This window comes from Mobula birostris, chromosome 26 (genome assembly GCF_030028105.1).
Source record: "Mobula birostris isolate sMobBir1 chromosome 26, sMobBir1.hap1, whole genome shotgun sequence".
NCBI classification, from domain to species: domain Eukaryota; kingdom Metazoa; phylum Chordata; class Chondrichthyes; order Myliobatiformes; family Myliobatidae; genus Mobula; species Mobula birostris.
This window is the reverse complement of record NC_092395.1, coordinates 45,599,597-45,626,859: the sequence shown is the minus strand read 5'-3', so window position 1 is coordinate 45,626,859 and position 27,263 is coordinate 45,599,597. Positions and strand designations below refer to the sequence as shown.

Sequence of the window (27,263 nt, the reverse complement as noted above, 5' to 3'; positions counted from 1 at the left end):
CAGCTGTGTCTGAGGTTTTACCAGGATCTGCTTCCACAACCTCTCCACTAACTGTTCTGGCACTCTGGTTCCCATCTCCCTGCAACTCTAGCTTAAATCCCACCATGCAGCATTAACAAACTTTCCTACTATGATATTAGTTCCCCTCCAGTTCAGGTACAAACTATCCCTTCTGTACAGATCCCACCTTCCCTAGAAGAGAGCCCAATGATCCAAAAATCAGCCCTTGTTATGTATTAAACTGTACAATCTTCCTAGTTCTGGCCTCACTAGCACGTGGCATGGGTAGCAATCCTGAGATCACAACCCTGGAGGTCCTGTCTTTTAACTTAGCACCTAACTCCCTTTGCAAAACCTCGTTACTCACCCAACCCATGTCATTGATACCTACATGGACTATGACTTCTGCCTGTTCACCCTCCCACTTAAGTATGCTGAGGACTCGATCTGAGATATCCCAGACCCTGGAACCCAGGAAGCAACATACCAACCGGGAATCTTGTTCTCACCCTCAGAACCTCCTGTCTGTTCCCTTGACTAACAAATCCCCTGTCACTGCAGTGTGCCTCTTCTCCCCCCTTCCCTTCTGAATCACAGAGGCCGACTCAGTGCCAGAGACCCGACCACTCTGATTTTCCTCTGTTTCCTCTGTTGGGTCATCTCCCCTGACAGTACCCAAAGTGATTTACCTGTCGATGAGGGGGATTACCAGGGTACTCTGCACTGGCTCCTCAACCCCATTCCCCTTCCTGACTGGCACCCAGTTTCCTGTGCCTTGCACTTTGGGTGTAACTACCTCTCAATATGTCCTATCTATCACCCCTTCAGCCTCCCGAATGATCCAGAGTTCATCCAGTTTCAAACGTTAACATGGTTTGTTAGAAGCTGGAGCTGGATGCACTTCTCGCAGTTGTATTGGTCAGGGATAATGGAGATTTCCTTATCTTCCCACATCCTGCAAGAGGAGCATTCAACTATCCTACCTGTCATCCCTACTGTCCCAGTTGAGCAGATATAAATAAGAGAGGAAGAACAAAAGAGCCTTTCTTTCCTTTGCATTCTCTAAGTGAAGCCTCTCTTCTGAAAACCTCAAAGAGGAAAGCCTTCAGATCACCACTCTATGTCCACTCAAACAATGGCTGCTGTGTTTGCCCCTGCCTTCCTTTAATTTGTTCTTACTAATCAATGCCAAACGCTGATTGGTCACTGGTCAAAGCTCTGTTACGCTGCTGCGACCCACTCCTGCCTTTATCATTGGGCAGTAGACCTGAGTGAGTCTCCTCCTCTGCAAACTTCCCATGTCTGGATTGGCCACCGGCCAAAGCACTATCATTAGACCGGTGGAGTAAGCATGTTCATTACACGGTTTTACTAAGGTATTGTCCTTACTTCAATGCTTTTTACGCAAGCATGTTTAAATCCACAGTAGCAGGGAGGAGATAAGATCCTTTTGGGGAGATGCCCCTGGTTCAGATTTTGTGATTTTACTGTTATGAACTCCATCTAGTGGTGAGATAGCAGCACCAAATGAAATGACTGGACACAGAATTGATGATCTGAGATTGTTTTTAATTCAGTGTTTCAGAGTTGTTAGTGTTCAACAGTGTGGTTATTCAGTCCGGAGGTAGAAGAAAGCCTTACCATGTAGAAGTGGACACAATCGTGGGTAAAAGGTCAAACACCAGAAATGCATGAAGCACAGCACTTATCTAAAGATGTAGAAGTTTACTTAAAAACAAACTAATTAGATACCGAGACATTAAGACTTACTGCAAACTGAATATCTGTGTAATCGTTAGCTTTTTGAGAAACAGGACACCATGCAGTTCTCCTAGCCAATCAGAATCCCAATATGAATATTGACACTGACGGACGCTTTGATGATTAAAGGGATATCTCTCTAATTTTAAAAGTGCCAGTGAGAGAAATGTAGATAATTAGCATACAAGTTTATTGATCAGATTTCAATTTAGTTGTAATTAAGTTTCAATTTTCTTGATTGTTAAAACCGTTGAGTTGAAAGCACTTTTAGACTGTGTGATCCTGGATTTGAACTGTTCCTTTGGGATTGATTTGTTTTAATACTTCACATCTGGAATTTTGCCTACATCTAAAACAGATTGAGCTACCTCTCTGTATGTCCTATCTATCACCCCTTCAGCCTCCCGAATAATCTGGAGTTCATCACTAGGTTCTCTGAGTAATAGATTAAGAGAGGCCTAAACTCACAGTCACCCTTGGCTTTGCCTCCCAGAAGATGATAATGGCGATCTTCAGCTGCCCTAAAGCTTGGCACAGTTTTCTTGGCCTTGAGGCTAACTCTTCCAATAGGGCCCTGTCTCACCCACATTAAACACCTGTTGGGAGGATAGCCTCTTCCTCAATATCTTTCAGCTGGTTGGAAATATTTTCTGCTGCCTCTGGATCTATACTTGCTGCTTTCCCTGCAAGAAACTTATTGTACAGATGTGCACGTTTGTTGAAATGTTCAAACTGGTCAGGGCTGCCCTTCTACAAAATCATTAACCCCGTGTTCTTTCAAATCTTGCTGTAACAATGTTGCTTTTCACTGGATCATCATCAAACTCAGGGGCACGTGCCAATGGCCGTGATAAGCCCCATGTTTAATATTTTTCCATTCTCTCCATTGTAGTGAACAGAACTCAGTGGGTCGAGATGCATCTGTGGGGGGTGGGCAAGGAATATCGAGGTTTTCAGTTGAAACCCTGCATCAGGACTGAGAATGGAGTGGGGAGGTTGCTGCTACAGGGAGGAGAGTGGGTGGGCTGACATCGGGGCTGGTAATAGGTGGGTGGAAGAAGTGTGTATGACAACAGGTGGGGAGAGGAATGGGTGAAGGTGGAGAAAAAAGCTGGAGGGTGATAAACGGGAACACAAAGCTGAGTGCTGTAGCCTGGTAAATAAGGAAGGTGGTAATGAGACCCATGGAAAGAGAATTAAGGGTTGGGGGAGGAGTTCTGGTTGGGTGAAGTGTGGATGGGACCAAGAGCAAGGAGGTTGAAAATGAGCAAGCGGTGTTGGAAGGAGAGTATGGAGGAGGAGAAAGGTGAATGAGAAGTAGAGGGAGAGGGGAAGACAAGAAGTAAGGGTTAATTCAATGGAGAAAATGCAATGAAGACTCAAGAGACTGCATGGAATATGAGCTGTTGCTCCTCTAGTTTGTGCTGGTCAGTGTGGGAATGGGAAGTGGAATTGAAATGGCTGAGAGTTGGGGATGGCCTTTGCAGACAAAGCAGAGATGCTCTGTGAATCGGTCACTCAGTCAGGACTTGTGCAGGAGGCAACATCAGGAGACCTGAATGCAATAGGCAAGGCTGGAGGTGGTGCATGTGCATCTCTGCCTCACCTGGAAAGTCTGCTTAGGTCCCTGGATGGTGATGAGAGAGCAGGTGTATGGGGGTTGACTGGATCAGGGAGTCACAGAAGGAATGATCCCTGCAGAAGATGGTAGGGAGGAGAAGATGTGGCGAGTGGCAGGAAGCCATTGCTGCGGTCGGAAATGTTGAAGGATAGAAACATAGAAACATAGAAAACCAGCAGCACAATACAGACCCTTCGGCCCACAAAGTTGTGCTGAACATGTCCTTTCCTTAGAACTACCTAGGCTTACCCGTAGCCCTCTATTTTTCTAAGCTCCATGTACCCACCCAGGAGTCTCTTGAAAGGCCCTATCGTATCCGCCTCCACCACTGCCGCCGGCAGCCCATTTCACGCACTCACCACTCTCTGTGTAAAAAAACTTACCCCTGACATCCCCTCGATACCTACTTCCAAGCACCTTAAAACTGTGCCGCTCGTGCTAGCCATTTCAGCTCTGGGGAAAAAGCTTCCAACTATCCACCCGATCAATGCCTCTCATCATCTTATACACTAGATGATGTGCTGGAAGTGAAAGTACATTGGATAACTATTGATGCTCTGTCTAGAGGGAGGCAGGGTGAGGGCAGAATTCTGAGAGAGTGCAGAAATGTGAAAGTGGGCTCCATCAACCACAGCAGAAGGGAAGGGACAATTTCAGATGTTCCAGGATGAAAGGCCTCATCTTGAGAATCATTACAGCAGAAGTGGAGAAACTGGGAGAAACGAGTGACATCCTTATAAAAGACATTGTGTGTGGGAGGGGGGTAGAGAAATGTTGTCCAGGTAATTGTGGGGATTACTGTGTTTCCACTAGAGGATCTCTGCCCTTTGTAACACATAATAATGTGTCCTGGTACAGTCAGTTGTTAATTCTGTGAATTGTTAATTGTGACTATAGATCGTGGATTCTTTCAAAAAGTACTTATCCCAAAAGTTTGTGTAAATTGTAGTGTATTTCAGAGCAATATGAGTGGATGGTGAACTTTGTTGATACCGCTATCTGGGATTTTAATTTCTACCATTGCTAATATTGTTATAATCTTGCAGTTTCCCCAAACATTAAGGAATGTTTTTTGATTTATAGTGAGAAAATATTTGTAAATTGAGGGAAAAAAAACAAAACTGTCAGCTCTTTGTAAGTTGAATGTTCAAAAATTGAGGGTTACTCATAGATACAGGTGACCAGCGGATATGGTGTACTTGGACTTTCAGGTGCTCTTCAATGAATGCCATATAAAAAAGTATGGTGTCAGAGCTAATATTTTGGCATGGAATGAGAATTGGTTGATGGACAGAAAGCAGTTAGTGAGAATAAATGGATAATTTCTTGGGTTGTAAAGTTGTGCCAAGTGAGATGTCATGGAAACCCCATTTGGGGTCTCAGCAGTTCAATCATTCCATGAGGGGCCTGTGTAAAACATCCAGGCTGCAGGTGGCAAACACTGGTGGACGTGGCAGTGTGAGTTGTAAGAAGGATGCTAAGAGCATTTGGGGAGAGTTAGGCAAGTTCAGTGAATGGCTAAAATACATGTGGTCATCTTTCCTTGCTGGAGTGACTTGACTCACTACTGTGCCAACACCTTTGGACTTTAGCTCTCTTGGATGCCCTTTCCACTAACATAGCAAATTGCATATACGTTCACTTGCTTTGAATTTGAACTGGTTAATCCACAAGCCCAAACCCACGGCATGAGCCAAAACGTTGCCAACACTGCAATGGCAGAACAAGTTCTTCGGTGAACCCACATATCCACTGATTGCTCAATTACTGAATATAGAATCTTTTTATGCCAGTTCAGTGGGTTGAATCCCAACATTTTCACATGGACATTAAGGACTTCCATCTCCAATTGTTTTTAAAGACCCTCATCAAGGCAACCAGGGAAGAGATGGGAAGTAATTTGTTAAATTCCAAGATGTGATGTACAAATGCAACTATTTGGCAAAGCGGTGGAATAACAATTTCATTTGCAAAGATGGAGCAACAGTTTCAGAGTACATGGGAGCAGGTGAAGTGGAGTATAGATTATTGAAAAATGACTATGATTATTTTCTTTTATTAACTGTCTGATATAAATGTTTTGTTCTTTTAAATATCTTAACTGTAGGTTTTATCTAAGCATCAGCAGAGGGCAACATTGTACTCTGAACATGAGTAACCTACACTCTTTGACTGTGCTGCAGATTTAGTGATGCCTGGGTGTTCCAGTATCTAGACAGCATCTCAAGTCTTCAGCAATCACTGCTAATTGGTGCATGTGCTGACATTACAGTCAGCTGGGCCTGCGACCTATTAATAAAATTCCCCAATTTTTTGCACCTCTTTCTTGTTTAAGAAGGCAAATGACCCTACAAGTAACACTTACATTAAAACCGTGTGTGGTCATGGAAGTGAACTTATCTACATCTTTATCATGGGACAGAAGACATGGGCCGAGCTCACACCTTGTACGTAGGGAGGCCCTTTTGCTCAGGTTTAGAGAAGATTGGAATCAGGAGCCCGATAATGTCAGCGACGGACTCCAACCTAGGATGAGCATCATGTGTTGACTGTTGGCCTATTTCCTATCCATTCCCCTCCCTGTTCCGTGATAAGACCAATGAAACAGGAGTAGAATTAGGCCATTCAGCCCATCAAGTCTGCTCTGCCATTCCATCATGGCTGATTTATTATTCCTCTCAACCCTGTTCTCATCCCTTCTCCCAATAAACTTTGAATATCTGACTAACCAAGAACCCTTCAACCTATGCTTTAAAAATACTCAATAACTTGGTCTCCACAGCCATCCGTGGCAATGAATTCCACAGATTCACCACCCTCTGGCTAAAGAAATTCCATCTAATCTCTGTTCTAAATGGACATCACTCTATTCTGTAGTCCATCTAGCCCTATTTTAAAGAGTGGAGTGACATTTGCAATTTTCCAGTCCTCCGGACGAATTCCAGAATGTAGTAAATCTTGAAAGATCATAACTAATGCCTCCACAATCTCTTCAGCCACCTCTTTCAGAACCCTGGGGTGCAGTCCATCTGGTCCAGGTAACTTACCTACCTTCAGATTTTTTCACTTCTCCCTAGTAATAGCAACTATACTCACTTCTGCCCCCTGACATTCTCAAATCTGTGACATACTGCTAGTCTCTTCCACAGTGAAGACCGACACAAAACACTTATTAGGTTTGCCTGCCATTTCTTTGTCCTCCATTACTATTTCTCCAGCAGCATTTTACAGTGGTCCTGTATCCATTTTTGCCTCTCTTTTACTCTCTAGATATCTGAAAGACCTCTTTGATATTATAGGCTAACTTATCTTCACATCTCCCCTTTCCGATGCCTCTTTCTCCCTCTCTGGAGACAAGCTGTCTATTGACACTTTCTATAGACCAACTGATTCCCTGACTATCTTGATTATGCCTCTTCCCACCCTATCTCCTCTAAAACTGCTATTCCCTTTTCTCAGTCCCTTCATTTAGCTGTACCTGTTCTCAGGACATCAGAGCTGTCCTTCTTTTTCAAAGAACGGGGTTTCACATTGATACTAACCTCACCCATGTCCCCTCTATTTCCTAGACAGCTGCACTCACCCCATCTTCCCACTGCTTTAACGCAGACAGAGTTACTCTTGTCCTAACCTGTCACCTAATGAGCCTCTGCATCCAACACATCGCTCTTTGCAGCCTCAGTCATCTCGAACAGGATCCTACCACCAAAAATATGTTTACCTCCCCACACCACTCTTCATTTTCCCCAGGGATTGCTCCCTCTATGATTCCTTTGTCCATTGTCCCTCCCCACTAATTTCCCTCCTAGTATCTATCCCTGCAAGCAACAGAAATGTTACACCAGCCCATTTACCTCCTCCTTCACCTCTATCCGGGGCCCCAAGCAGTCCTTCCAGGTGAGCCAACAATTCACCTGCAAATCTTTCGGGGTTCTCTATTTTATCCAGTGCTCCTGATGTGGCCTTCTCTACTTTGGTAAGATCCGTAATAAACTGGGGAACCGCTTTGTCAAGCACCCTCACTCCATCTGACAAAAGTGAAATTTCCTGGTGGCCAGCCTTCTTAATTCATTTTCCCATTCCCCTTCTGACACAGTGGTCCATGACCTCCTCTTGTGCCACAATGAAGCTATTTTCAGGGTGAAGAAGCAACACATATTCCATCAGCGTAGCCTTGAACCTGATGGCATGAATGTCGATTTCTCCTTCCAGTAAAAAGTATTTTCCCTCCCCCTTCCTTCTTCTTCTATTCCTATCTCTGGGCTCTTATCTCTTCTCATCTGCCTAAAACCTCCCCCCAGGTGCCTCTCCTTCATCCCTTTCTATCACAGTCAACTCTCCTGTTCTGTCGGATTCCTTCCTCTCCACCCCTATACCTTTCCCACCCACCTGGTTTCACCCATCAACATGTAGCTATTCCTGCTCCCACTCCCCCACTTTATTCTGGCATCTTCCCCCTTCTTTTCCAGCCTGAATTGTCAGTTTTTTAAATTCATTTCCTGGAATTCAGAAGAATAAGGGGAGATCTTATAGAAACATACAAAGTTATGAAAAGGATAGATAAGATAGAGGAGGGAAAGTTTTTCCACTGGTAGGTGAGACTCGAACTAGGGGACATAGCCTCAAGATTCGGGGGACTAGATTTAGGATGGAGATGAGGGGAGACTGCTTTTCCCAGATAATGTTAAATCTGTAGAATTCTCTGCCCAATGAAGCAGTGGAGGCTACCTCAGTAAATATATTGAAGACAAATTGGATAGATTTTTGCATAGTAGGGGAATTAAAGGTTATGGGGGGAAAAGGCAGGTAGGTGAAGATGAATCCAGGGCCAGATCAGCCATGATCTTATTGAATGGTGGAGCAGGCTCGACGGGCCAGATGGCCGACTCCTGCTCCTATTTCTTATGTTCTTATGTCCATAGATGCTGCCTGACCTGCTGAGTTCCTCTAGCATTTTATGTGTGTGTTACTTTGGATTTCCAGCATCTGCAGATTTTCTTGTATTAAGGAGATAATACATTTCCTCTTCCACATTGTAGAAATGGTATTGGTTACATATTTTGGAAGGCTCACAAGTAGCCTGAAAATCACCGACAAGATGCCAGAATGGCACAGAATAGACCTAGTCTCTCAGCAACGATCACCACCTAACCAGCTTCCGAAACACAAGCATCATGAGTGAAACACACTGAGGAAGATAGCTGATTCTGCCTGCCAGGCAGCTGGCAGATGGATGAACCAATGTGGTACATTTCATACCAGGAGCACTTCATTTTTGGAAACTATTAACTAGTAAGCGAACCACATGATGTAAAGAACGGGACACTGAGACGCATTTCAAAGTTCCCACCCTGCTAAAGTAAAGCCCTTACATTCAGAGACCAGACTCTTGTAGGTTCTCTGCAGCAAACATTCAGATTTTAGGGTGGGAAGGAGATCCCTGGGATGAGAATCACTCTTTCTGAATTGATAATAACTTCAGGTACAATTTGAGGATAAATAATTGTGTGTTGTATTAGAATCTTGTGATTGCAGAGGTACAAACATTATTTCTGCAATGATCACTTTGGGTAAACTTCGCTAAGGCAGCGCAGCACAACTCTACGTATACATACAGGAGTCTCAGCCATTGTTATAACAAGGTTACATGATGCTCATGTTCTGGACTGAACACAACCTTGTGACGTTTTTAACAGAGCATACGGACAAGCTGAGGCTAGGCTCCATAAACGGTTTCACAAATGAAGAACCCTTGTTTGGGAGTCACAGCTGGAGATAAACTTCAGCAGAACATTGACGGCTGTTAAGTTTTCATTTGTTCAGCTGCTCTGGAGAAATGAAGTCACCCTTAAAGGCGTGGCCCAGCTGTAATGAGCTTCGGTTCTCTAGTGAAGCCTTGGGGAACTTTATTAGCGCTTTGGAAGGTGGCTGATGCTGGCTGTGTTTCACTGGATTTTATCTAAATGGCTTCACAGACTATTTTAAATGACAGTAATATTTAACCACATATTCTGGAAATTTAGCCCCATACAGACCAACCAGAGTACTTAGTGCAGCTGCTTGTCCCTGCAGAATTTGACTAATTCAGTTAAACTTTTAACAGGAACTTAGAAACTTTCTTGCCTGTTTCTTCTAGAATCAGGATGTAAAAATATCAAATGTGTTGTACCATTTCTGGCTGTTGGTAGCTGGCAGTTTTGATGGGAATGGATGGAATTCAGCCATTTGAACAGAAGTAATTCCTAGATCCAAGTGCAAGGAATGCTTATTGACCCATCTGTGACGGTGGTGGTGATGGGGGGCTGGGGGTGAGCGGGTGAACTGAATCTGTCAGATCCATTAAAAATAATCACTTACATACTAACAGTTTTAGAAGTATCTCACTATGACTCCTTGAGACTCTATACACAGTTAAATCTCCAATCAGCCTCCACCATTCTAAAATATCAGATTTATATTTTTCATAACATAGGACACCATTCAGCTGATCAAATCAATTCGTGTTCTCGCAGCTTTTCCATCGATCCCATTCTCCGGTTTATTTCTTGCAGCCCAATATTAACCGAGCCTTGTCAATCAACCCTGGTAAAATGTCCCCTCCTGGGCAACACACTCAAATATTTTTTTAATGCCCCCTCTAGTCCCACACTGAGTTGACGAAACCACATATACTGCTCCAGATCAACGTAAGATCAGGTTCCTCTACAGTAACAAAATTAAGGAACAGTGTTGAATGCCACAGCAAGCTTTCTGAGATTGCTTTCCCTAGGGACCCAGTCTAATCAACATTTTGTGCAAAAATAAAGAAAAAAAATCTAGAGTGAACCTTAAACTTTTATTTAAATTATTCACACGTATTAAAGTTTCCTGAGTGTCAATGGTTATATATCAAAGAAGCTTATTTAAAGATTAGAAAAATGTACACTTATACAGCATCCTAAAACATCTTTTGCAAAGTTCTTGGTGCTGCCTATGAATTACTTTTTGAAGTGCAGTGACCTTGCTCTGTACTGGAAAGGATAAAAAAACTTATTCAGCAGCATTTATGTAATATACTCTCCCATAACGCACAGGTAATATTACTTGTTGTATTAGTGACCTCGACCTTTCCAATCAGTTTTGTTACAGCAGCTTCTTGGCAAGAGACGGACAAGCAAGAGTATATAAACAGTCCAGACTTTCTCTGGTACATTCACAGCAAGGGGAACTGCAGGTTAAAACTGAGAGGTAAGCTCAGTGTCTTCTTTCTGATTCTGTAAGAATTAGTATTCTATTTTCCAGGCAATGATGTGTGTAAGGAGTAGAGAAAGGAAGCACAGTAAATTACAAGCTGCTTCATTTAGTTCATATGGTAAAATCACATTCATTTAAACACTGAAATTCAAAATAAAAAGTCAGCAGGTGCTAAACATCTGACACATAAAGGGAGAATGCTGGAAAACTCAGCAGGACAGGCAACATCTGTGGAGAGACAAACAGTTAACCTTTCAGGTCAGGGACCCATATTTCAGAACTGGGAAAGAAGCAAAATCTAGTTATCTGCTACTGAAACGTGATTTGTTTTACTCTCTCCCCATTTTTTCACAAGGTCCTTTTAATGGTTTCTCTTTCCAGAGATGCTTCCTAACCTACTGAGAATTTCCAGTACTTTTTCTTTTTGCTTTTTGGGAATTCAAAGGCCAAATCTGTATCTCTGCTGAAAATTTCACTAAGAAGGTGGGAGAAGGGTTCACAGAAACAATGGGTACAGTGCCCAAAAAGCTGAGGGCACTCCCATTTTATGACTAAAATATTTTGATGTACTAAAACAAAGTTTACACTCCATGTTACTGAAATAGATTTTGCAGAAGGATCATTCCTGTAGATGTCATACCACTGGTTTTTTTCCATCATGAAACTCCTTCCGCTCTTGGCCTGTGCGATGGTCTCCACTGGGGCGGCACGATCCAGCTCAATGTTTGACCCAACGTTAGATGAAGGTTGGAAGAGCTGGAAGTCATTCCATAAAAAGCAATACGAAGAGGTAAGAAGCAATAAATGGATTCCTTCGGGTTATCATAGCTGGTGGGGGCAGGGGTGTGGTGGGAAGAAGTTCTGAATCCCAATCAGAATCAGGTTTAATATCACTGGCATATGTCGTGAAATTCGTTGGTGTACGTTGCAATACACAATAAAACTATGAATTGCAATAAGAAGCATGTATAAAGAGAAGATTAAAGTTTTGCAACATGAGCAGAACAATAATGAGGGTTCATGAGTTCCTTGCCCATATGGAAATCTGATGGCGGAGGGGAAGAAGCCACTACTGAAATTTTGAGTGTGTTTCTTTAAGCTCCTGTACCACCTCCTTGATATGGCAATGAGAAGAGGGCATGTCCTGTGTGATCGGAGTCCTTGATGGTTGCTACTTTCTTTTGAGGCATCACCTTTTTAAGGTGCACTGAATGCTGGGGAGGCCAGTGCCCATGATGGAGCTGGCTGAGTTTACAACTTTCTGCAGCTTTTCCCAATGAAGTATAGCTAATGTCTTTGTAATTGCATCAACATGTTGGTCTTGGGATAGATCCACAGAGAAGATACACATAGCCAGGCACTTGAAAATGCTTACCCTTTCCTTTCTGATACCTCGGAGAAGACTTCCCCTTCCTGAAGTCCACAATCAATTCCTTGGCCTTACTGACATTGTCTGTAAGGTTGTTGCTGTAACATCACTCAACTAGTTGATCTATCTTGCTCCTCTACATCTCCTCTTCACCCTCTGAAATTCTGCCATGCCAATAATAGTTGTGTCATTGGAAAATTTATCGATGGCGTTTAAGTTGTGCCCAGCGACGCAATCGTGGTTGAATTGAATTGAATTAACTTTACTACTTGCATCCTTCACATACATGAGGTGTAAAAATCTTTACGTTACGTCTCCGTCTAAATATGCAATGTGTAATTTATAATAAATAGTATGTAAACAGAACAGTTAATATAGGAGGAGGCAAGAGATAGCAGCGTGCCGTGTGCGCGCGGCCCTCCGGTGAAAATGATATCGTATCCTTTTCATAGGGGCTGTGGACAATTCTGATTTGATGGAGACAGATGTGAAAGCACAGAGGAACATCTGGAGAAATTTCTGAAACGCCAGTTCACTGCCGTTGTTACTGCGTGATCGAGAAATCTTCCGGAGGGAAGGCCCCAAAATCCCCGGCTTTACCTGCTGCTGGCGACCGAGATTGAGGTCAAATCGTTTGGATAGAGGTGGTGCTCAGTGCTCGATATCGGAGGGCTGATCGGAGGCTCGAAGTTTTCGGATGACTCAGAGTCGGACTGTGGTCGGGCATGGCAGGGAGAGTTTTCTTCCTTCTCCCGTCTGCGTGACATGTGGGACTTTCGAGAGACTTTGGACTTTTTACTGTGCCATGGACTGTTCTTCATCAAGTTATGGTATTGTTGCACCGTTGAAACTATATGTTATAATTATGTGGTTTTGTTAGTTTTTTCAGTCTTGGTTTGTCCTGTGTTTTGTGATTTCACACCGGAGGAAATATTGTACCATTTCTTAATGCATGCATTACTAAATGACAATAAAAGAGGACTGCATGTCCTCATAATCTAATATAACATAGAAATACAATTGTATGTGTGAATTAATCAGTCTGATGGCCTGGTGGAAGAAGTTGTCTTGGCTTTTATGCTGTGGTACTGTTTCCTGGATGGTAGCAGTGGGAACAGTTTGTGGTTGGGGTGACTTGAGTCCCCAATGATCCTTCAGGCCCTTTTTACGCACCTGTCTCTGTAAATGTCCTGAATAGGGGGAGGTTCACATCTATAGATGCTCTGTTCTGTCCACACCACTCTCTGCAGAGTCCTGTGATTGAGGGAAGTACAGTTCCCATACCAGGCAGTGATGCACCCAGTCAGGATGCTCTCAATTGTTCCCCTGTAGAACGCTGTTAGGATTTGGGGCCCATACCAAACTTGTTCAACCACCTGAGGTGAAAGAGGCACTGTTGTGCTTTTTTTAATCACACAGCCAGTACGTACAGACCACATTAGGTCCTTGGTGATGTTTATGCCGAGGAACCTAAAGCTGTTCACCCTCTCAACCCCAGATTCATTGATGTCAATAGGGGTTAGCCTGTCTCCATTCCCCCTGTAGTCCACAACCAGCTCCTTTGTTTTTGTGACATTTTGGGGAGAGGTTGTTTTCTTGACATCACTGTGTCAGGGTGATGACTTCTCTCTGTAGGCTGCCTCATTATTATTTGATTAGGCCAATCAATGGGGGCATAGTATTGTCAGCAAATTTAATTAGCAGATTGGGGCTGTGTGTGGTGACAGAGAGCAAAAGAGGGGGCTTAGTACACAACCTTGAGGGGCACCTGTGTTGAGGGGCAGAGGTGAGGGAGCCCACTCTGTTGTAGAGAGAGTAGAGCAGTGGGTTAAGCACACATCCTTGAGTTGCACCAGTGTTGATTGCCAGTGAGCAGATGTTATTTCTGATCCGTGCCCTGGTGAGGATGTCAAGGATCCAGTTGGAGAGAGGCGTACAGAGGCTCAGGTTTTGGAGTTTGTTGATTAGAACTGAGGGTATGATTGAGTTGAACACTGAGCTGTAGTCAATAAACAGCAGCTCTGATGCGGGTATTGCTATATGAACAAGATACAGTGAAAAACATTGCTTTGCATGTCATCCATACAGATCATTTCATCACACCAGTGCATTGAGGTAGTACAAGGGGAAAGCAATAAAAGGATGCAGAATAAGTGGTAGCGTTACAGAGAAAGTGTTGTGCTGTCAGACAATAATGTGCAAGACCACTCCTACTGTGAAAAGAGATCTGATTGTTTTGATAACAGAATTTAATTCAGAAAGTTCATTCTCAGAATATTGGCCAAGGGCGACATCTTCAATCGATGCTGAACCATAGCAACCACACTGCAGAGGCATCTCTGTGGAATTTGATAGAGAAAGAAGAGCTCAGGCAGTATTGTACACTGATCGGAGTGGACCTTGAACACTGCCATCAGTTCTGGTGGCCTATGAACAGCACTGGGGGTGGTGCAGGGGAGAGTAATGATAGGCTGATCCTGTGAGTGGTAAAGAAAGAAAAAGGAGTCACCTTGATGGGAAAACAAGAAAATAAAACCAAGGCGCAACTTCCATTGTACTGATTCTACTGCCAATTGAACGGTATTTTGTGTAGAGTTATAAGATAGAGGAGCAGAATTAAGCTATTCAGCCCATCGAGTCTGCTCCACCACGCCATCAATGCTGATCTATTACCACGCTCAACTCCATTCCTGTTGCCTTCTCCCGGTAACCTTTGACGCCCTGATTAATCAAGAATCTATCAGCCTCTCCCTTAAATATACTCAATGACTCGGCCTGCACAGCTGTCTGTGGTAATGAATTCCATAGGTTCACCACCCTCTGGCTAAAGAAGTTTTTCCTCATTTCTGTTCTAAATCACTCAATGTTCCAGGAATGGCTCCTTCCCTTTTGCCATCAGATTTCTGAATGGATAATGCACCCATGAACACTTCTTCAATTTTTAATTTATTTTTTAATTTAGTTTTTCTTTCTATGTATTGCAATGTACTGCTGCCGCAAAACAACAGACTTTGAGACATATACCGATAAAATTAAACCTGATGTTGATTCTGAAATGGATGTCCCTCAATTCTGAGGCTGTGCCCTCTGGTCCTAGACAGCCCCAGTATAGGACTTCCCCAGAGCCATCAAACGCCCTTCATATGTTAACCTTTCAATCCTGGACTCGTGAGCCTCCTATGGACTGTCTCCAGTTTTTTTTGTATAAGGGGCCCAAAATTGCTCACAATACGCCAGGTGTTGTCGGAGCGATGACTTGTAAAGCTCCAGCATTACATCCTTACTTTTGTATTCTAGTCCTCTCTAAATGAATGCTAACATTGCACTTGCCTTCCTTACAACTGATTCAACCTGCAAGCTTATCTTTAGGGAACCTTGCATGAGGACTCCCAAGTCCCTTTGAACTCTGATTTCTGAATTTGCTCCCCATTTAGAAAATAGTCTACTCCTTCATTGCTTTTACCAAAGTTCATGACCATGCACTTCTCTACACTATATTCCATCTGCCACCTCTTTCCCCACTCACCCAATCTAAGTTCTTCTGCAGACTCTGCTCCCTCAACACTACCTACCCCACCACCTTTCTTTGTATCATCTGCATACTTGGCCACAAAGCCATTGATTCCTTTATCTAAATCATTGATACATATAACATGGAAAGAAGCTGTCCCAAAAATGGCCCCATTTAGCTGCAGCCAACCAGAAAAAGCCCCTTTTCTTCCCCCACTCTTTGCCTCCTGCCACTCAGCCAGTCTTCCATCCATGCTAGTATCTTTTCTGTAATGCTATGGGCTCTTAAACTATTGAGCAGCCTCATGTGTGGTACCTTGTCAAAGGGCTTCTGAAAATCCAAGTAAACAACATCCACTGACTCTCCGTTGTCTATCCTGCCTGTTTTTTCCCTCAAAGAATTCCAACAGATTTGTCAGGCAAGATTTCCCCGTAATGAAACCATGCTGACTTTGACTTATTTTGTCATGTGTCTCCAAATGCCCTGAAGCCTCATCCATAATAATACACTCTGAAATCTGTCCAACCACTGAAGTCAGGCTAACTGGCCTATAATTTCCTTTTCTTCTGCCTCCCTCCCTTCTTAAACAGTGGAGTACATTTGTAATGCTCCAGTCCTCTAATGATTCTTGAAAGATCTTTACTAATGCCTCCACAATCCCTTCTACTGCCTTTTTCAGAACCCTGAGGTGTAGTCCATCTGGTCCAGGCGATTTATTTACCTTTAGACCTTTCAACTTCCCAAGAAACTTCTCCATAGGGCAATAGCACTCACTTATGCTCCTGACATTCTCACATTTCTGGCATTCTACCAGTGTCTTCCACAGTGAAGACTAATGCAAAATACTTCGTCTGCCATATCTTTGTCTCCAAGTACTTCTTTAACAGCAGTCCAATATCCACTTTCATCTTTCTTTTACTCTTTAGATGTCCGAAAGACTTTTTGTATCCTCTTTTATATTATTGGCTGGTTTAGCTTCATATTCCATCTTTTCTCTCTCAATATTTTCTTTAGTTGCCTTCTGTTGGTTTTTTAAAAGCTTTTCAATCCTCTACCTTCCCACTATTTTTGCTATTTTATATGCCCTCTCTTTTGCTTTTATGCTTTCTTTGACTTCCCTTGTCAGCCAAGGTTGCCTCATCCACCCTTAAGAATACTTCTTCAGTGATAGGATGCATCTTTTCTGTACCTTCCGAATTGCTCCCAGGAACTCCAGCCATTGTTGTTTTACCATGATCCCTGCTGGTAAACTCTTCCAATCAACTTTGGCTAGCTTCTCTCTCATGCCTCTGTAATTTCCTTTACTCCACTTTAACACTGGTACATTTGACTTTAGCTTCTCAAATTGCGGGGTGAATTATTTCATATTATGATCACCATCCCCCAAGGGTTTCTTTACCTTAAGCTCTCTAATCAAATCTGGACCATTACATAACATTCAATCGGGAATTGCTGTTCTCCTAGTTATCTCAACCACAATATGCTCTAAAAAGCCATCTCATAGGTATTCTAAAATTTCCCTCTCTTGGGATCCAGCACTAATCCAATTTTCCCAATCTACCTGCATTTTAAAATCCTCCATGACTATCTCAACATTGCACTTTTTAGAAAAATAGAAAACCTACAGGACAATACAGGCCCTTCGGCCCACCAATCTGTGCCAAACATGTCCTTACCTTATAAATTTCCTAGGGTTACCCATAGCCCTCTATTTTTCTGAGCTCCATGTACCTGTCCAGGAGTCTCTTAAAAGACCCCATCGTATAGGCTTCCACCACCGTTGCCAGCAGCCCATTCCACGCACTTTTAACAAGTGTAACGTGCTGTAATGTTCCACTGCTAATGTAATGGCTTCTCTGTAATATTCCACTGCTGAGGTAATGGTTTCCCTGTAGCAGCAATGTTTGGGTTATGACTAGAGATAACGGGGCATGTTAGCCAATGAGCAGGATGCTGTTCTTTCTTGTGTGTCTGGGAGCTGGGAATTCATGGGTCTTTTGCCGGGGAGAGATGACGAGAGAAGACGCGAATGGAGAGAGCTGGTAGACCGCCAGATGGAGTGGACTTGGAGCAAGGGTCCGAAGGTCAGCGACGATCGGAGGAGGCCGATGGTGGATGACCGGTTTATCAGTGAGCTCCAACTTTGAGCATTAAACTGTTTCATGTGAATGGGCCCCTTTTCTGTTTTTGTTTTCTTTACTAACCATATAGTCAAATTAAGAATTTTCAAGCTCAATCATTTAATCGCATATTGTGTGATGTTTGTTATTTTGTGGTACTGATTTGTAACAGGGACACATTGCACAGCATCCACACAAACAAGATTTCTTAAGTTTGGCTGGGCCGGGGATCTATCATCCCCTATATTAAGCCACTAGCCGAAGCAAGAGTTACACAAACTTTTTCTATCTTCCACATCCTGGCAACTGTTCAGAATCTATATCACTCCCACCAGAATCTTTTCCCCTTACAGTTTCTTAACTCTACCCACAAGCATTATACATTTTCCAATCCTATGTCACCTCTTTCTAAGAATTTGATTTTATTTTTTTGGGAACAGAGTCAATCCACCCCCTCTGCCCACCTGCCTGTCCTTTTGATACAACGTGTATCCTTGGATGTTAAGCTGCTAACCATGATCTTCTTCTAGCCATGACTCAGTGATGTTCACAGCTTCATACCTGCCAATCTCTAACTGCACTACAAGATAATCTGTGTGCATTCAAATACTACACCTTCAGTCCAGTATTCATCACACTTTTCGATTTGGGCCTCCTGTTATATTTTACTCATGATGTCATCCCATTGAATGCAATTTTTCTCTGTCAGCCACCTACCCTTCCTGACAGTCTCACTACACACTGCATCTAGTTGTATACCAACTGCCCTGTCCTCAGCCTTATCACTCTAGTTTCCATATCCCTGCCAAATTGCTTTAAACCCTCCCCAACAGCTCTAGCAAACCTGCCCACAAGATTATTGGTCCCTCTCTGATTCTGGTGTAGCCCATCCTTTTTGTACAGTAAAGCCTTCCCCAGACGAGATCCCAATGAAACAGAAATCTGAAGCCCTGCACCCGCTCCAGATCTTCCGCCACATATTCATCCATCAAATCATCCTACTGGCATGTGGCACAGGCAGCAATCCAGAGATTAGTACTCTGGAGTTGTTGGTTTTTCAGCTTTCTACCTAACTCCTTATGTTCTCTAATCAGGGCCTCCTCCCTTTTCCTACCTATGTCATTAGTATAAATATGTACAGTAAAATGAGTTCCAGCTTTTCACCCTCCCCTTCAGAATGCTGTGGACCCAATCTAAGACATCCCTGACTTGGTACCTGGGAGGCAACATACCGCTTGGGTGTCTCTTTCACGTCCACTGAACCTCCTGTCTGTTCCTCTAACTATGGAATCCCCTATCACTACTGCACTCGTCTTCCCTTCTGAGCCACAGAGACAGACTCAGTGAAAGAGACCTGATTGCTATGGCCTTCTCCTGTACCAATTCCATTTTCTACCGCATTGCTTTAGTCTTGGCTACCTTAGCAAGTCAAGTGTTGCATCACCACCACCCTTCAGGCAGCTTTTTCCAGATTCCATCCACCCTTGAGGTGACAACCTTTCTTCCTCAGATCCCCTCCAACCCACTAACTCCTCACCTTAAACCTGTGGTTTGGCTTTCTGTGCCTCTGCTATTTAGGAAATGGTCCTGACTATCTAACCTCTCTCTGACCCTCCTAATTTTTGTGCACCCTATTCAGAAACCATTTAACCTCGTCCATTCTAGGGATGACCTAGAGATAGGGTAGATAGTCAGGACCATTTCCTAAATAGCAGAGGTGTAGAAAGACAGAAAACAGAAGACAGAAATTCTTGATCTCATGCAAAACACTGATGAATTTATCCTGAAACTTTCCAACAGAATCTTATCGTTCCTACAGTATGACAGCTAGAACTGCATATACTGTAGTTCTCCAATTGCATCCTACCAATGCTTTATAAAGTTATATTCTAATCTTCCTATCCTTGTATTCTATTCCAGCTAATGAAATTGTGTCTTCTTAACCACTGTATCTGCCTATGCTCAAATTTTAGAGATATTTGGATGTGCACCCGGGTCTCTCTATTCCTCAACACTTCCTAAGGTCCTAACATTCATTGTGTATGTTCAAACCTCATTAATCCTCCCAGAGTTCACCTTAGAGTCAATTGGCCTGCCCAATTTAACAGCTGATCAATATCATCCTGAAGCCTGAGACTGTACTTCTCACGATGGACATCATCAACTTTTGTCATCTAATAGCTTACTAATCATACTTGCAGCATTCGCATCCAAAAAGCTAGCGTATACGACAAACAGTATTGATTGCTGTTTTAAGCCGCTGATCACAGGCTTCCAATCACAAAAACAGCTCTCGATCATTGCCCTCTGCCTCCCAATAACAAATCACTTTTGGATCCAATTTGCCAAATTGCTCTGGATCCCATGTCTTGTAATCTTTTGGACAAGTCTCCAATGTAGGACCTTGATAAGGGTCTTACTGAAGTCATGTAGACTATATCAGCTGCACTGTCCTCATCAATACACTATTCCCTGAAACATTTAATCATATTTGGCAGAAGATTAAGATCTCTCCTTAACAAAGCCACACTGACTGGCTTTGATTAATCCTCACCTTTCTAAGTATAAGTATAACTGTCCCTTAGTCTTTTTCAATAACCTCCTTACCTTCATTGCCCTTCTAGAATAACAATACATATGCTATCCTTCAGTTATCTGACACCTTTCAGTTTAAAATCTCCGTTATGGCCCCAAGAATCTCTCCCTTGCCTTCAATTGAAGTCTTAGATTCATCTCATTAGTCCTTCTGAATTTATCCACCTTTAGGCCCACTAACACATCCTCCTTTTTGAGTTCAACTGTTCCACCCTGCTCCGCCACTGAATTCCCCAGCTATAAAATCCTTCTCCTTAGTCAACATATATCATCTCCCACCACCTCTGGCTTCACATACTGAAAGTTTCTTGATCCCAGCTTTTTCCTTGTTTAGTCTAATGTCCTGAATATACTTATAAAATACTTTATGACTTTCCTTAGTGTTGTCCATTTCTGATCAAATTCAACTTTATTGTCATTCAACCCTATGCATGTCTACCACCAAATGAAACAATGTTCCTCTGGACCAAGGTTCACAACACAGTATGTATAACTTACACACAACACAAGAAGTAATATTACCACAAGTAAATTAACAAATAATAAGGAGCATTTATGACACAAGTTGAAAAGTAAACAATATTACGATGCTGGTGTTTCATATGTGATGAGACCCGGGTGGTGGGAGAGAGCTCAGTAGTCTCATGGTCCAGACGAGAAGCTGTTTCCATCCTAACAGTCCTTGTCCTAAGCTATGGTGCCACCTGCCAGATGGTGGTGGGGGTCAGTGAGATTGTTGGACAGGTGGGAGGTAACATTGACAAAACTAAGGGCCCTGCGTATATTGCACTTCTGGTATATTTCTCTAATGGTGGAACAGAGACTCTGATTATCCTCTCATCAGTCCTCGCAATCCTTTGTAGGGTCTTGTAATTACCGTACCAGCCTGTGATGCACTGGTCAGGCACTCTGAATGGTGCTCTTGTAAAAAATTGGTTAGAGCGTGGGGAGGGTGTTTGGAGGAGGTAGCTCGCTCACCTCAATCTCCTCCAGAAGTGGAGACACCGCTGTGTTTTCTTGGCCAAAGAGGTGGTATTGAAGGTCCAGGTGAGATTGTCCGTTCTGTGCACCCCCAGAATCTTGGTGGTCCTAATTCACTCCATGGAGGAGCCATTTATGTGCAGGGAGGAGTGGTGAGCCCGCACTTTTCTCTTTAGTCTTGTCACATTGAGACTGAAGTCGCACACTCTACTCGCCACTCTACTTCCTCTCTGATTGCTGTCGCATCATTGTCGTTGATGTCAAACACTCTTGTGTCATTGGTGAACTTGATTCATTTGAAACTGGATCCAGCAATACAGTCAGGTGACAGTAGCGTGAAAAGCAGTGGGTTGAGCACACAGCCCTGGGGTGTGCCACTGCTCAGCTTGATGGAGCGAGAGATATTGCTGTCAACGCTGATTGATTGTGGTCATTCTGTTAAGAAGTCCAAGATCCAGTTACAAAGAGAGGTGTTGAGATCCAGCAAGGACAGTTCACCCACCAGGTTCTAAGGGATGATCGCATTAAATGCTAAGCTGAGATCGATAAATCGCACCATTTTCTAGGTGGGACAAGACAGAGGGGAGTGCGTAGGCTAGGGCATCAACAGTGGACCAATGTGAGTGATAAGCGAACTGGAAATGTAGCAGGAAGATGGGATTTAATGCTATCCGTGACCAGCCGCTCAAAGCACTTAATTATCATTGAGGCCAGTTCCACTGGATGGTAGACATTGAGGCAGATTCCTTTTGTCCTCTTGGGCACTGGGATGATGGTGGTTGCCTTGAAGTCTGTAGGGACAGTGGATTGTTCCAGAGAAATGTTGAGGATGTCTGTTAGAAACTCTGTTAGCTAGGCTGCATCTGACCAGATCTGCTTACCTGCCCAGCTCAAACCAGTTTTCAGTGTAAAGAAAGACCATGAGTCAGGTTATTTGTGAGTTGGTTACCGTGAGAGTTAGTTCCCTGCTGCTGTGTAACTTGCTCACAGAGCTTTACTGTTATTTCTTTGTTATGAAGATCTAATAAAATGGCTGTAACAACAAGGTTTGTTTCTCATTCTTCACTTCCAAAGAACTTTCTGTCCAGATCCAAAAGAGTTGACGAGTCATACAGCACCGGATCAAGCCCTTTGGATCATCCCTATTCATCCTCACCATGCCGCACTCAGCTGTGCGAATCCTGTTTATCAGCACTTGGTCTGTAGGCCTCCCATTGAGATACCATGTCCAGCCCAATAGTGACACTGACGGGACTGAGAACGTACTGTCCAGGTGCATTTTGTGACTCTGCCTAGTCTGCTGCAGTTCTGGTTACCACCGGGCTCAGGTGATACCTGCCAGTTATGGAAATGTACAAAATTCTTCAAATATGAACAGACAATTTCTTGTGTGTGATATTGTTACAGACCATTCAGAACATTTTCAGAGACTTGGCTTCCTGCTTTTGTGATTCTCTGACCATTGTTTATAATTAATAGAAACAATAAATCCTGGTGTTATAGGAAATTAATCATCGAATTCTAGTCTTGTATCATGTAGGGTGTTGTTGTCATGCATGTGGCTATCTAACTAATCCTTGTTATTGGGACTTGGGTAGAAATTCCCAGTTGTAATCTTATGGGACAGTTTAAAAAAACTTGTACCTATTAAGCATATTTCATAGCTCTAGGATGACTTACTGATGAATTATTTCTGAGGAATTACTATCCTCGCTTCAGAAATGCAGCTGTTCAATGTAATCAGACTACTTAAATTGTGATTAAATAAGTGAGCAGATAATTATGGTGGTTAGAGTAATCAGCAGTAGCCAGGGTGAAAAGCCAGTTATCCTGCCCTTCTAACAGTGCTGTGGGAATTTTTTTTTTGTTGTCCACCCATGAAGCCACTGTCCAGAGTTGAGGTCTCTGTCGAAAGACGGTGGCTACGATGAAGCAGTGTGGTAAAGCTCCCATAATCCAGCACCTAATTGTTTGGAAACAGGGCATTGTTTGATGCCTGGCTCATTCATTAGTCTGGAAAGTGAGCTGGGGGTCTGGGGTGCTGCTGAACCTGGGGTCTAACTGTAGGCTGGGTGCACGGCTAGAGCTGGACTGAGGGTGTGGAACACCAGAGATCAACGTGAGTGAGTCGGTGGCTGGAGCCAGGGTCCAGAGTGTTTCAACTTTTCCTGCTCCTCAGAATTTCATCAAGTTTATTGGAAAGTTTATTATACTACTGCGTAGCAGGTAAATGTGATGTTAGAGTGTGTTAGGATAGCAATAGGAGAACATCAGATAGTCCTGAAAATCTGCCTGTCTAGCATCAATGTGTTCCAGTAAAGCCAGATTATTGTAATTTTACAGTGTACTACATTAATGTCAGCAAAGAGTGCACAATGAGAAGTTTCTTGTAGGGAATAATCCCACAACTTTAGCGGCAAAAATCTTTTCTGTGACCAAAATAAATTAAATCTGTTCTGAGTTGGTCAGATATAAGTAAATAATTACCCAATCTGAAGTCAGTTCTTTCTGTTGTCCACCTGAAATATCTCCCTACTAATCTCTCTGAGAATCTCAGCGACTGAGGAGTGTGGTTTAAAACTGCTGTAATGCTGTTGCTCCATAAGTGTTTCATTCTCGGAGGATAATTAGAGGAGGATTATTTTTTGTGGATTTGGATTTCAAGACATTTTACAACAGAATTTTCTGTTTATTTTGCTGTGATGTGTTAAGGGAGCAATTTCATGTCCTTTGTGACTATTGTCTCGAACATAAAGATAAAAAGCAATAAAGACAAAATGAATTAGAATTTAACTTTGTCACGTTTATTTCAGAATGATGAAAATTACAGAAGATTGGTTTGGGAGGAAAATATGAACTTCATTGCGAAGCACAACCTTGAGCATTCCATGGGAAAACACACATTTACTGTAGGAATGAATCAGTTTGGAGACCTGGTACGTACAGAGGCACCTAAAGTAGAATTAATAGGGAATAACAGGCCCTTTGGCCCATCTGACCTGTACCAATATTCATGATCCATTTGAGTCTTCTCTCTCCCTTCTTCTAAACCTGTCAGCTGCTTTTTCAGATTCCGTTATGTTTATCACATGTTTATCACATTAAAACATAGAGTGAAATGCATTGTTGAGAGTGAAATGCATTGTTAAGAGTCAAAATACCCAAGGATGTGCTGGGTCAGCTGGTAAGTGTGGCCACACTTTCCAACGGCAAGAGAGCATGCTCACAATGTTCTTCAGAGCAACACTACCAACAACAGCTATACCAAAACAAGGCATCAACAGCTAAACAAGCCTCATTCCCAGCCCTCCAGCCCTCTCACACCCCCCCCACCCACTTAAACACATGCACACAACTTCCAGCCTTAGGAAAGACTGCATCTGGGTCTGCAGACCTTGTCCTCGGATTCTCAGACTCACAGCCATGGGGCTTCCAACTTCAGACTTCACCCCAGGACTCACTGATCACAGGTTTGACCTTTGGACCTCGCATGGATCTCTAACCCAGGTGACCCCGCCCCTCATGACTCCTTCACACCTTTGGGCCTCCACATTGGGCCTTTAATCTTCAGGCTTCCAACTCCAGACTGCGACTTCCGGTTTTGCCTCCCAGACTTCGTTGGGTTTGATTTGGGGTGGTGAGGAGAGGGTGTACATCGGTGGCTAGCCTGGGACTTGCTGTCCTGTACGGTTCTCTGACCTGGGCACACTGATCTCCTCAGCACCAGCGAATGGACCTCTGGGATCGCTGACTTTCGACCACAGAGTGCTTGGACCTGGACTTGACCTCCTGCCTAGACTCTTCCTTTATGGCCCCTAACCTCTAACGCCCTGTCATCACTGTCCCTGAACCCTAACCTGATGTTTGACTCTCAGCGCTATTCCCAAAACCATCCCTATAAACCAAAAAACAACAAATAAGTCTGAGCCACAAATTTGACAGATGTTGTAGCTTGGCATCACCATGACCAGAAGTCTAGATGTCCTCATACACAGGGAATGAAAGCAAATATGAGAAAACCTTTCTATGCTCTTCTCTCTCAAATGTCCTCTCAAAGGAATCCATGTTTACCACATGTATTCTTAGCCGTAGCATGTTCCACATATTAGCAGTGGTTGGTAAAGAAATCCATGATAACTTCAGTGAGCAGATGAGTTCCTGTTTTACATCCAACACGCATCAAAGTTGCTGGTGAGTGCAGCAGGCCAGGCAGCATCTCTAGGAAGAGGTGCAGTCGATGTTTCAGGCCGAGACCCTTCGTCAGGACTAACTGAAGGAAGAGCTAGTAAGAGATTTGAAAGTGGGAGGGGGAGGGGGAGATCTGAAATGATAGGAGAAGACAGGAGGGGGAGGGATGGAGCCAAGAGCTGGACAGGTGATTGGCAAAGGGGAGATGAGAGGATCATGGGACAGGAGGCCCTGGGAGAAGGGAAAGGGGGAGAAGGGGAAGAACCCAGAGGATGGGCAATGGGTATAGCAGACTGGGAGATCCTGCTTTCTCTGGCAGACATTCAGTGCCTTTTCTATCTCTTGTTGTAATTTGTAGCTCACATCCTGGCTACCATTCGGAGGCCTGTATATAATATAACTACCATCAGGATCATTTTACACTTGCAGTTTCTTCACTCTATCTATAAGGATTCTACATCTTCTGATCCTATGTCACATTTTTCCAAGGATTTGGTTCATTTTTAACCAACAGAGTCCGGTGCTCCCGATGTGGCCTTCTATATATTGGCGAGACCCGACGCAGACTGGGAGATCATTTTGCTGAACATCTACGCTCTGTCCGCCAGAGAAAGCAGGATCTCCCAGTGGCCACACATTTTAATTCCACATCCCATTCCCATTCTGCATGTCTATCCACGGCCTCCTCTACTGTAAAAGTGAAGCCACACTCAGGTTGGAGGAACAACACCTTGTATTCTGTCTGGGTAGCCTCCAACCTGACGGCATGAACATTGACTTCTCTAACTTCCGCTAATGCCCCACCTCCCCCTCGCACCCCATCTGTTACTTATTTTTATACACACATTCTTTCTCTCACTCTCCTTTTTCTCCCTCTGTCCCTCTGACTATACCCCTTGCCCGTTCTCTGGGTTTTCCCCCCTCCCCCTTTTCCTTCTCCCTGGGCCTCCTGTCCCATGATCCTCTCATATCCCTTTTGCCAATCATCTGTCCAGCTCTTGGCTCCATCCCTTCCCCTCCTGTCTTCTCCTATCATTTTGGATCTCCCCCTCCCCCTCCAACTTTCAAATCTCTTACTAGCTCTTCCTTCAGTTAGTCCCGACGAAGGGTCTTGGCCTGAAACGTCGACTGTACCTCTTCCTAGAGATGCTGCCTGGCCTGCTGCGTTCACCAGCAACTTTGATGTGTGTTGCTTGAATTTCCAACATCTGCAGAATTCCTCGTGTTCCTGTTTTACATCCTTATTTTGGATGCACATTAGTGGAATCGTCCTCTGTAGGTCATCATTTTAAAATTATTAATTTGCAACCTCTGTCTTCTCTGCTGTAGAAGGAAGCGGTCCACCTTGCTTTTTGACATCTGCAATCTTTCTGTTGTGTTGTTAAAGGGGAGGCGAAGAGAGCAGCAGCTCATGCAGAGAACCAGATGTGACTGCTGCATCAGCAAACAAGTCAATCATGGGTCGGTTATCTACTAAATGTGCCAGCGTTTCTGGATGAACAGCAGTTACCTTTCGCTGCTTTGTTCTGTCACACTTGCTTCAATTTCTTGTGTATGGAGATGTTTGGAAAATGCATTTGGTTTATTGACTGGGTCCTCTGATTTATTCTTGTGGCCTGGCAGAACTCCCAAAGCCATCTTCTAAAATCTTAAAGCTGCAGAGCAGGTGTTCCCAACCTTTTTTTACGTCATGTGCCAACACCATTAAGCAAGGGTTCTGTGGATCAGTAGGGAACCGCTGAAGTAGAAGATCCCACCATCATGACCAGCAGCCAGAGGAAACCACACACACATGGGAGGAACGTACAAACTCTTGCAGAGGACGCTGGAGCTGAACTCTGCACTCTGATGCCCTGAGCTGTAATAGCGCTGCACTAACCGCCA

The 27,263-nt window shown here is 43.6% G+C and overlaps 1 protein-coding gene across 1 annotated transcript in view; it reads left to right on the top strand.

Moving 5' to 3' along the window:
* Nucleotides 1–11,348: 11,348 nt before the first annotated feature.
* Nucleotides 11,349–27,263, top strand: part of LOC140188427 (procathepsin L-like) — a 37,987-nt gene continuing 22,072 nt past the window's right edge. The window contains exons 1-2 of the mRNA XM_072244695.1: nt 11,349–11,405; nt 24,005–24,127. Coding sequence (XP_072100796.1) covers nt 24,044–24,127 — 84 coding nt within the window. The 5' untranslated portion in view covers nt 11,349–11,405; nt 24,005–24,043. The remainder of the gene's footprint in view (nt 11,406–24,004; nt 24,128–27,263) is intronic.